The sequence below is a fragment of the Aquarana catesbeiana genome, linkage group LG10 (genome assembly GCF_042186555.1).
Source record: "Aquarana catesbeiana isolate 2022-GZ linkage group LG10, ASM4218655v1, whole genome shotgun sequence".
Lineage (NCBI taxonomy): Eukaryota > Metazoa > Chordata > Amphibia > Anura > Ranidae > Aquarana > Aquarana catesbeiana.
In genome coordinates, this window is record NC_133333.1 from 255,132,906 (window position 1) to 255,145,072 (window position 12,167).

Genomic DNA, 12,167 nt, shown 5'->3' on the forward strand with positions numbered 1-12,167 from the left:
AGGCTAGCACTGAGTTAGGACAATGTGGAGATGTACAGTTATGGACAGGGTGTGATGTCACTCTTCACCTCCTCCAATCAGGAAATGCTTTGCATTCATTGAGAAAATGCAAAACATTCTCTGAATGGTGCTTGTGCCTAGTAGCCGACCTCCTGCGTTCACAATGCAGTAGAGCAGCCGCTCAGCATGGGACCCGGAAGCTAGTGGAGATCACTGTAGTAGAGGTGTAGTAGGGTGTCTATACAGGGATTTCCAGCTTCTAGAGCAGTGGTCTCTAAACTGTGCCTAGATGCACCCTTTGCTTGCTTTTATCTGGCCCTTGGGGCACTATTTCATTCACTGAAACCAAAAATGAGACATAATTCCCGATTCCATCTAATGACACCAACAATGGGGCCCAATGACCTCAATAATGGGGCACAATTCCTCCCACTTACACCAATAATGGGGCACAATTACTCTCACTGAAACGAGGGGCGTTCTTTTTTCCCACTGACGGGACCTTTTCTACTCCCCACAGACCTCAGTCTGGCCCTCCTAAAATTCTGAAGGACACTAAACTGGCCCTTTGTTTAGAAAGTTTGGAGACCCCTGTTCTAGGGCAAGGTTTCTCAACTAGGGATCCTCCAGGGGTTGCTAGGGGTTCCTTGACCAATGCGCAATTTTTGTCTCTTAGATAAGTTTCCACCAATCTTTTTCGCTATTTGTAAGGGGGTAATTCTACCCAATGACTACAAGTGTAAGGAGCATTCTTCCCACCGACCATCACACTAATATATCATAGATATAGTCATTTTTAGCAGGGGTTCCCTGAGATCGGAAAGTTATTTCAAGGGTTGGGAATGGTTGAGAAAGGCTGCTCTAGAGGGTATGGTCAATGCATAGTTACTGTGCCTTGAAAAAGTATTCACACCCCTTGAAATTTTCCACATTTTGTCATGTTACAACCAAAAACGTAAATGTATTTTATTGGGATTTTATGTGATAGACCAACACAAAGTGGCAAATACTTGTGAAGTGGAAGGAAAATGATAAACGTTTTTCAATTATTTTTTTACAAATAAATATGTGAAAAGTGTGGGTGGGGGCAATTGACCCCTTGGGTCAATACTTTGTAGAACCCCTTTTACTGCAATTACAGCTCAAGTCTTTTTGGGGATGTCTCTACCAGCTTTGCACATCTAGAGAGTGAAATTTTTGCCCATTCTTCCTTGCAAAATAGCTCAAGTTCTGGCAGATTGGATGGAGAGCGTCTGTGAACAGAAATTTTCAAGTCTAGCCACAGATTCTCAATTGAATTTAGGTCTGGCCTTTGACTGGGCCATTCTAACACATGAATATGCTTTGATCTAAACCATTCCATTGTAGCTCTGGCTGTATGTTTCGGGTCGTTGTCCTGCTGGAAGGTGAACCTCCGCCCCAGTCTCAAGTCTTTTGCAGACTCTAACAGGTTTTCTTCTAAGATTGTCCTGTATTTGGCTCCATCCATCTTCCCATCAACTCTGACCAGCTTCCCTGTCCCTGCTGAAGTAAAGCATCCCTACAACATGATGCTGCCACCACCATGTTTCACGGTGAGGATGATGTGTTCAGGGTGATGTGCAGTGTTAGTTTTCCCCCACACATAGCGTTTTGCTTTTAGGCCAAAAAGTTTAATTTTGGTCTCATCTCACCAGAGCACCTTCTTCCACATGTTTGCTGTGTCCCCCACATGGCTTCTCACAAACTGCAAACAGGACTTCTTATGACTTTCTTTCACCAATGTCTTTCTTCTTGTCACTCTTCCATAAAGGGCAGATTTGTGGAGAAAACGACTAATAGTTGTCCTGTGGACAGATTCTCCCACCTGAGCTGTGGATCTCTGCAGCTCCTCTAGAGTTACCATGGACCTCTTGGCTCTTCTCTGATGAATGCTCTCCTTGCCCGGCCCGTCAGTTTAGGTGGACGGCCATGTCTTGGTAGGTTTGCTGTTGTGCCATACTCTTTCCATTTTCCGATGATGGATTGAACAGAGCTCCATGAGATGTTCAAAGCTTGGGAGATTTTTTTATAACCTAACCCTGCTTTATAATTCTCCACAACTTTATCCCTGACCTGTCTGGTGTGTTCTTTGGCCTTCAAGATGGTGATTGTTCACTAAGGTTCTCTAACAAACCTCTGAGGGCTTCACAGAACAGCTGTATTTATACTGAGATTAAATTACACACAGGTGGACTATTTACTAATTAGGTGACTTCTGAAGGCAATTGGTTCCACTAGATTTTAGTTAGGGGTATCGGAGTAAAGGGGGCTGAATACAAATACACGCCACACTTTTCACATATTTATTTGCATCATTTATCATTTTCCTTCCACTTTACAATTATGTGTCACTTTGTGTTGGTCTATCACATAAAATACATTTACGATTTTGGTTGTAACATGACAAAATGTGGAAAATTTCAAGGGGTATGAATACTTTTTCAAAGCACTGTACATTGGTCCAAGGTGGACCAATGTAATTATGTAAAAATATCCATACCTGGGAATTCCTCTTGAACTACCAGACTGCCGACCTGGTCAAGAGTAGGCTGAAAAATGGGAAGAATGGCAACAAGCTCCAATTCAATGCAACAAAAATGATGCTGCATACAAGCTCAGGATGGAGACAGTATTGTGCTGCATGCCCAGGACAGTCAGGATGCTGGATATGAAAGAACAACAGGAAGGTGCACCAGCCTTGTCCATTAACCAAGACAATTTTTTTTCTAAAGATAAAAAGATATGTGAATGTGATCAAGCTGGCATAATAGAAAAGAACTGCCCAGTGCACTGACTATACAATACAATAAATCTGTGCTCAAGTGTGGCACCAGTCCTGTGGGAAGACTCTTTCTAGATCCCAGGCATCTCAAGAATATGAACCCGGTCTCCATCCTCTAAAATCCACTTTGCCTTGTTGCCCCCCTCAGGGTGAGGAATCCATAAGCACTAAATAGTAGGGAACAAAAAGAGGGCGCACCAGCCTTGTGCATTAACCGAGACACCATTTTCTTCTAAAGATAAAAATAGCGAACCGTAATGGACAACAAAGCTCATCACAAATCTCCAGAGGAACGGCCAGAACTGATGTGCACACCTCCAGATGAACTGGGAAGAATCACAAAGTCCTGCAGATGCTAACGTGTTTCAAGGGTGCTCCCTTTTCATCAGAGCTAAATGCCTGCTGCACTGTGCTTCTTATATATGGACTAGGCATCAGAGTAATAGCCCCCAGACCCACCTCCAACCCAGCCCCTTAATAACTGTGATTGGGGCTAGGGGCTATTACTTTGATACCTAGTCCATATATAAGAACATACAGAGTGCAGCAGATGAAGAGGGGGCAACCTCTAAATGTGTTAGCACCTGCAGGACTTTGTGACATCTTCCCAGTTCATCTGGAGGAGTGCACATCAGTTCTGGATGTTCTCCTGGAGATTTGTGATGAGCTTGTTGCCCATTGCCATTTGAGAGTATATTGCCTACTTTTAATCTTTAGAAATAAAATGTACAAAGCTGGTGCGCCATCTTTTGTTCTCTCATATTTAGTGCTTATGGATTCCCCATCCTGAGAAGGACAGCAAGACCAAGTGGACTTTGGAGGGACTGAGACCAGGTTCATATTCTTGAGATGCCCGAGTTATAGAGAGAGTCTTCTCAAAGGACTGGTGCCATACTTGAGCACAGAAGATTTCTTATATTGTATAGACCAGGGTTTCTCAACTAGGGTTTCTCCGGTGGTTTCTAGGGGTTCCTCAAGCAATGAGCAATTTCTGCCTCTCAGATAAGTTCCTACTGACACCATTGATCTTTTTCGCTATCTTTAAGGGGGTAATTCTTCCCAAACACCATAAGTGTAAGGAGAATTCTTCCCATTGACCATCGCACTAATGTACCATGAGTTGTGGATATGGTAATATTTAGCAGGGGTTCCCTGAGAGCAGTATGTTATTTCAAAGGGTTCCTCTGTGTTGAGAAGGTTGAGAAACACTGGTATAGTCAGTGCACTGCACAGTTCTTTTCTATCATGCCACCTTGATCACATTCACCAATGTATAACACACACTTGGACGGTACATTCCCTTTAAAAACTGGTCAGTCCTTAGACAAAGCTCCAGCCTGATATCTTCCATTTTCTGACTCGCATTAAAAAAAAAATAGCGAATAAACACATAAATCAATACTGGAGGTGCAGTAATAAATATGTATCGATCTAGCACAAAGCTACTCCGCTTCCAGGACCGCATTAGGCAGTAATTACATAGGGAAGGTGCCCGGGCAGAGCAGCGTCGGATGATTATTGCACATTATTATTTTCTCTTCTGGTAATGTGGAAATTCTAGATTAGCGATGCAACGTCAGAAATCCAGAGCCAGCAAAAAAAAAAAAAAAAAAAAAAGAAAAAAAAAAGAAAAAGAAAATATACAATTTCCCAATCAATTCTTTCAGCTTGCAAGCAAAAAAAAAAAAAAAAAAGGTAAAAATAAAGTGGTTAACGTGGAGCACATTACAACAAAGCGTTCATGAATGGATCTCACAGTCATGCAAAGAATGGATGCTCTAATAAATTCCCCATTTATAGCAGCTCGGCATGTTTATGTATGAGCTTTGCTGACCTAGAAAGCGAGGTTCCTGCAATGACCTTCAGATCCACAATGAATTCATGGCTCAGTGCCTGTGTAGTTCTCTCCTTGAACGTGGAGGGAGATATATCATGCTTGGATAGAGTGTTATATTATTATGTGAAGGGATATAGAAGTTCAGGGAGAGAGAGAGATGAAAGTGCAGAAGATGGAGTGAATATTATTCCTTTACAGGACTGGAACTGAAGGCTCAGAGTGGAAAGTTTGTCAATGAAGAAAGACAATATTATTTAAAAAAAAGCTGCTTTACCAGGTCTGCGTGTCTTGTTATAATTAAGCAATAGGTAAAAACCTTGTGAGCTGCCACACTAAGGCCCTTTTCACACTGGGGCGGGATGTGCGCCGGAGTTAAAGCGCCGCTATTTTTAGCGGCGCTTTACTGCCATTTTAGTGGCTGTATTCGGCCACTAGCGGGGCGGTTTTACCCCCGCTAGCGGCCGAGAAAGGGTTGAAAACCACTGCAAAGCAACTCTGCAGAGGCGCTTTGCCGGCGGTATAGCCGCAGTGCCCCATTGATTTCAATGGGCAGGAGTGGTGAAGGAGCGGTGTATACTCCGCTCCTTCACCGCTCCAATGATGCTGCTAGCAGGGCTTTTTTTCAGCGTCCTGCTAGCGCACCGCTCCAGTGTGTAAGCCCCGGAGCGGCTGTTTCAGGTCGGTTTGCAGGCGCTATTTTTAGCGTAATAGCGCCTGCAAAACGACCCAGTGTGAAAGGGGTCTTAGCCTAAATTAACCTAAAATAAACACAGGTGATATAACTATAATCAGCTGCCCGCACTTCCCACACTTCCCCAGATGGTGATAATGCAATCAATATAACACACTGTGCAGCGCTGATAAATATAAGAACAATACTATATAAATATATGAATCCAGTAAACACTCAAAATAACATAAATGTCTAAAGCATAACAACATATCAACACTATAAAGTGCTCTTTCTTGTTAAGAAAAAAAAATGTTTTCTTTTCTTTTCTTTTTTCTTGATAAATAAAGTGCTCGTGCTCCGTGACATTGCACTCAGTCCTCAATGAGGTTATTAAACTAAACAGCAACAGTCCATATAGATGAAAATAAAGTGCTCGTGCTCCGTGACTTTCAATTAATCCTTGATGAGTGTTTAAACTAAACAGCAAAAGTCCATATTATTAACATCAACCATGTGATAATTGTGTCTTCATGCGTTGTGCACACACACAACCCCCACCAGGTGTACCCTCACCTTAGGGGCTTAAAAAATAAGCCTGTAATTGATAGCAATAGATCCTCCTTTGCTTCCTTTATCCTATGCAGGTTTATGGGACACTTGTATGGAACACAGGCCACCTGCCACTTCCCATAATAGCCCAGCTCAGAGGTCACTATTTTCTCCTGGCATGTTCAGAGACTCTCCTCAAATACATCACATGCGGGAAATGACAGAGGCGTGCAATAGCGTGATAACGTTTAAAATTTTTTAATTGCAAAAAGAACTCCACGTATATACAACTCACTTTTCAAATAAATAAAAAACGCCTTTTAAAGTGCTATAGTGCTGAGGGGTGATAGAGTCACCTGTGGTCTGGTTCTGCAGCCCCGGTTTACACGGCGTTCCCCTGGTCCTATGCCAGCACTGCAACACTTCCTGGTACCTCTCTTGACAGCCGATCAAGCTCCTCCTACCGGTTTCGTCACAGTCTCGTGACTTCCTCTGGAAATACTCGTTAATAATACTTGTTATAATTAAATGCATCGAAACTATATTTGTAGTATAGGCAAGGCACTTTTAAGGCACAGCATTTTTGTACAATTTAAACTTTTATTTAATACACTTAAGATAAGACAATTATGATCCCTATAACAACAGACTATAATAAAATGCAATTTCTAAAACCAATCAGTCTCCGACATTGCAGTGATTGCGCATGGCAGCTCAAGCTGTAAAGACTACCATGCGCAATCATTGCAATGTTGGAGACTGATTGGTTTTAGAAACTGTATTTTATTATAGTCCGTTGTTATATGGATCATAATTGTCTTATCTTAAGTGTATTAAATAAAAGTTACATTTTTACAAAAATGTGGTTCCTTAAAAGTCCCATGCCTATACTACTAATATAGTTTTGATGCATCAAGTTTTGGGGATGAGGCATAGAAGTTGAATAATTAAATTTGATTGGATTGTATAATTGAAATTAGATTGTTCCTTTGTCCATAGGTTCCTTTATGACCATGCCTTTGTAAGTAGGGGGTTGCAAAAAAATTGTAAAAAACAAAATCAAAAAACGACTGAACCAATCCACTGCCCTACTGGCACCGTCGGCTGCCCTACTGACCACATCCACTGCCCTACTGACAATATCCACTTCCCTACTGGCTCTGCCCACTGCTCTACTGACACTGTCCACTGCCCTACTGACATCATCCACTGCCATACTGACCACATCCACTTTCCTGCTGGCTCCTCCCACTTCCCTACTGGCACTGTCCTACTGGCCACATCTACTGCCCCACTGGCTCCGTCCACTGCTCTACTGGCACCGTCCACTGCCCTACTGACTCTGTCCACTGCCCTACTGGCTCTGTCCACTGCTCTACTGGCACCGTCCACTGCCCTACTGACCCCCCTTTACATCCCCCCAATGTAGTGTCCACTGCTCCCCCCATAGCAGTGTCCTATGCCCCCCTAAAACAGCGTCCTCTGCCCCCCTTCACATCACCCCCCCCACTGTAGTTTCTTCTGCCTGCCCCTGTCCCTTCACATCACCCCCATAGTGTCCCCCATAGTGTCCTCCGCCCCTTTACACCCCCCAGTGTAGTATCCTCTGCCCCCCCATAGCAGTGTCCTATTCCTCCCCTCCACATCACCCCCCCACTGTAGTGTCCTCTGCCTGCCCCTGTCTCGCTTCACATCACAGCATTACCTCCCCCCAACTGTAGTGTCCTCTTCCCCTCTGTTCCCTTCATATCACATCACTCCACCCTGTAGTGTCCTGTGCCCCCCCAAACCACACTTTCCCCTTCACCCCCCCCTCCCACTGTAGTTTCCTCTGTCCCCCCATCACCCCCCCCCAAACATATATAAACACACTCCTACCTTACACTGGTGTACACTGTGCCAGCAAAGCAGAGAGCGAGAGGTTTCACAGAGCTGGATGGAAGGCAAGAGCTGCCAGAGTTAACCTTTCACATGAACAAGCTGGTGATTGGTTGGTAGGACCGCCCAGCTTCCCAGCAACCAATTAGCTGCTGGTTAATGTGAACAGTTAACTCTGGCAGCTCCCGCCCTCCATCCAGTACTGTGATATGTCCCGCTCTCTGCTCTGCAGTGGTGGTGGTGGTGGTGGTGGGGGGGATGTTGAGTGGGGAAGGATGGGCAATGCAGGGCGGTGTTCTCGATCTACCTGTCGGCTGCCCGTGGTCGACTGGCAGATCTGATTAACGGCTTGCCGACCCCCCACTCTAGAGGACTTGGTGAAACAAACAGCTTTTTCTTCAGAACAGAAATAGGTAGGCATCTGCTACAAAGTTTGTTATAAATCCTGCAGTGTACAGAAATCACCTGGAGGGGAGTGTTTTTTTTTAAATAAAAGTGGAGTTATAATTAATTAAAAAAAAAAAAAAGTGACATGTCCCTTTAATTCTTGTCATGTTTCCAGGTTAAGCAATACAAAGAAGCAAGCAGTGCACACCGTCATGGGCATATGGATGGTGTCGTTCATTCTCTCCACTTTACCCGCTGTCGGATGGCACAATCCCACCCAGAGGTTCTACGCCGGGGACTGCCGCTTCATCGTGACGGAGATCGGACTGGGCTTTGGCCTGTGTTTCCTCCTGCTGATCAGTGGCAGTGTGGTGGTTGGAGTGGTCTGTATCGGCATCTCACTTTTTCAGACGTTTTCTATGCAAACCGGGCAGAACGTAGACAAGAACAAATTCAACGTGCCCACCATTGTGGTGGAGGATGCTCATGGGAAGAGGAGGTCATCCATAGATGGGTCGGAGCCCATTAAGACTTCGCTTCAAATTACCTATTTGATATCTGGGATTGTGTTTATATACGACTTTCTAATGGGGTTCCCCATCTTGGTAAGTAGCTTCCTTTAGAATGTACACAATGTATCAACAAGAGAACCAGTCATGAGTGGGCTTATGTAAGAATCTGAATGGTCAGAGAAAGAATAATAAATGACTTACCTTAAGGATGATTCTCAAAGCTTGAAAGACCTCGGGATGCTGACCATGGCAGTCCTTCCAAACATCCATTGCGTGGAATGTGAACAATTTCAGCGCTCTTAGTTGATATTAGGCTGCTGTGCGCATTCGGGAGCTGAAAAACACCAAGTTATCAAGAAGTCAGGCAGTTGACAGTGTAACAGGGGCGTCATGGTTTGCTGGTTTTGGCGCAAAAGCACAAGTCCCTACCCCCGCTCTAGTTCTGCTAGAACACTGTCCCTCCGGCTGAGGCCAAATTCTTTGCCATCTTATTCCCTGCCCATGCCCCCTTGCCATTGGCCTCCACACAACATTCCCGATGATAGACCTTTACACCCCCCAAGGAATGAATGTCCACACAAGAAATAGTTTTCTGCACTTTACTGGTGGTGTTCAGGAAAAAGCAATACACACCACATCACAGGGAAATACATTCTCAAGTTCACATAGTCAACTCCTCCCGGGACCCTTTCAGGGAAGTAGCCTCACACAGGGATCTCCATCCTGGCCTAAAAGGGCTTCAGTGCTAGTTTGATCTTTTGCCCTTCCAACAATATTATTTCATAGGTGCCCCCATAATCCACCGGGAAGGCAAATCGTTTCTGCCATCAAGAGACCACTAGACAGGGTTGGCAAATATCTGGATGCTCTTATTAAAAGGATAAGGTGGTGGAACTCCCATCCTATGTACAGGATATCTGTGATGTACTTCTTAGGATTCGGCCGGCTAAGGTCCCTTTTAGTTGGTGTTGATGGGGAGTCTCTCCACACGTCGCTTCCAAACGAGTGTGGTCTCATGGGGGTGGCCCACTTTCTGGAAACTAACTTTCCCCAATGGGGTCACAGAATGAATTGTTTAACTTCTTGAGTTTGCCCTTAATAATAATTTCTTTCAATACCTGGGAGTGAGCTACCGGCAGGTGAGAGTTAACTCCATGGGTGCTCCTTGGGCCCCAGTCTATTCCTGCCTTCACCTAGGCCTATGAGACAAGGAGGTGCTTTACTGGTCCCCGATGTACCTCAGCCATGTGGTTTGTTGGCTGAGGTACATTGACGACGTCTTGGTACTGTGGAGGGGCTTGGTTGAAGAGCTTCACAGCTTTTTGTAGGAATTAAATCACAACGAGCTGCTAGTTTTATTCTTTTTTTTTTTTCAAAATATTTTTATTGAAGATTTTTCCAATTTACAAAAGTCAAAGAAAAATAACAGAAAAGAAAAATAAAATTAAATAATGGTATTTTCTTTTTTCATTTTCAAAAAATGCTGTACTTAATGGCTGGTTGCAATGGTGTTATTGTGCCTTGAGTTTGATATTATGTTTGTAATATGCAAAGCATTAAATAAGGATTAAAAAAAAAAAAATCACAACGAGCGAAATATTAGATTGACTTATAATTTCAAGAAAGAAAGAACTCCGTCTCTCAACCTGCTGCTTGCTGACGAGCTTGATCCTCTTGCCTGCTGCATACTTGGCTATGCTGTCCTGCTTCTGCTGCATCTACCTGCTTTCATTGCCCTATTGAGGTGATTGTTTGGAGTGACTAGCAACCTCTAAGACCTTTCAACTTTTACTGCCCCCATATGGGTTGTTTTAGGGTCACAGACTCTACAGTTTGACATGTCTTAAATTGGGACTTGCCTGCGCGCATACACTATATTACCAAAAGTATTGGGACACCTGCCTTTACACGCACATGATCTTTAATGGCATCCAGTCTTAGTCCGTAGGGTTCAATATTGAGTTGGCCCACCCTTTGCAGCTATAACAGTTTCAACTCTTCTGGGAAGGCCGTCCACAAGGTTTAGGAGTGTGTCTATGTGAATGTTTGACCATTCTTCCAGAAGCACATTTGTGAGGTCAGGCACTGATGTTGGACGAGAAGGCCTGCCTCGTAGTCTCTGATTCATCCCAAAGGCGTTCTATCGGGTTGAGGTCAGGACTATGTGCATTCTAGTCAAGTTCCTCCACCCCAAACTTGCTCATCCATGTCTTTATGGACCTTGCTTTGTGCACTGGTCCAAATCATTTTGTGGAGGGGGGATTATTGTGTGGGGTTGTTTTTCAGGGATTTGGCTTGGCCCCTTATACTGGCCATACACGGTTCGAATTTTGTAAGAATTTACTTTCAAAAATCGCATGAAAGAATTTTCGTACGAATTTCGCACCATTAGTGGGCTGCAACAATCGCAGATTTTCGTGCGGCAATCAAATTTGAGGAATCGGACATGTTGGAAATTTTTAGAAAAACAAACGATTTTCTAATCAATGATAGGAGAATCGTGCGAGAAATGTAATAAGTAAAGAAAATTTAAGGAGAGAAAAGAAGATTCCCGGCCACGAAAATTCTTTTCTGTAGCAACATGAAGTAAAATTGAAGGCTTGATCGGCCGAATTTCGAAAATCAATGGTGGCATCATCGGATCACAGGAAAAACGAACTTTCTGATTTTGAAAAGAAAATTTGTTAGAAATTCGACCGTGTATGGCCTGCTTTAGTTCCAGTGAAGGGAACTCTTAAAGCGTCAGTGGAGAGTTAGGTGAATAAGTGATGCAATCTGATTAAGCCAAGGCTAGTTGGTGCTGTTTCTCCAAGGGGTTGCACCTCTATTGAAACTAGGTTGTCCTTGTTTAACTCCCATTGGTCGTACTTGGCCCAGGTTGAGGCCCACTGGAGGGGGAGGTAATGGAGCAATTTGGGTGATATCCCTTCTATGCATAGGTGTGCGCAGCCTAATGCATTAGGCTGTGCACCCTTAAGCTCAAACAGACATGCATGTGTATGTATCTACATATATATGACCCCGGCACATTGATCTCCCTGCTGGCACAGTGAAAGAGAAAGGATAAACACTTCTCTTATGGCAGAGCCGGTAAGAGGGAGATCTTTCCCATGTTCCTGTTGCTACACAGAACGATAACACTAATGCGCATGGGGGGGATTAGGGTGTGCCTGGGCACACCCGGCACACCCTGTGCGCACGCCTATGCTTCTATGTGATGGGATTGCCTATGGACGGCATTGATGTGTGTGAACGAGCAACAGCTGCTCTCTGGTGCTTAATAAGACCATGTTGTCATTTTTGAATTGGTGAGGGGTGGAGGTGTTGTTTTTCTAAGTCTAATTGTTGAGCCAAACCGACTTGTCCTTCTAGTCCTCTTTTTGGACTTCCCTTAGTCTGTATGTTTAATGTATATGTATGGTTCAGGTTGCGAGCACCCTAGGATCGATAATACGGTGACCCGGTGAGCTTTAGTTGGATTCAATGGGGCGTTCTTCTTGACCCCCTACATTCTGTATGTTCCCGGTT

At 44.1% G+C, this 12,167-nt stretch overlaps 1 protein-coding gene across 1 annotated transcript in view; it reads left to right on the forward strand.

Annotated features, from left to right (window-relative positions):
* GPR153 (G protein-coupled receptor 153) overlaps positions 1 to 12,167 on the forward strand; it is a 131,126-nt gene that overhangs the window by 73,501 nt on the left and 45,458 nt on the right. Inside the window, exon 3 of the mRNA XM_073603662.1 lies at positions 8,303 to 8,732. Coding sequence (XP_073459763.1) covers positions 8,303 to 8,732 — 430 coding nt within the window. The remainder of the gene's footprint in view (positions 1 to 8,302; positions 8,733 to 12,167) is intronic.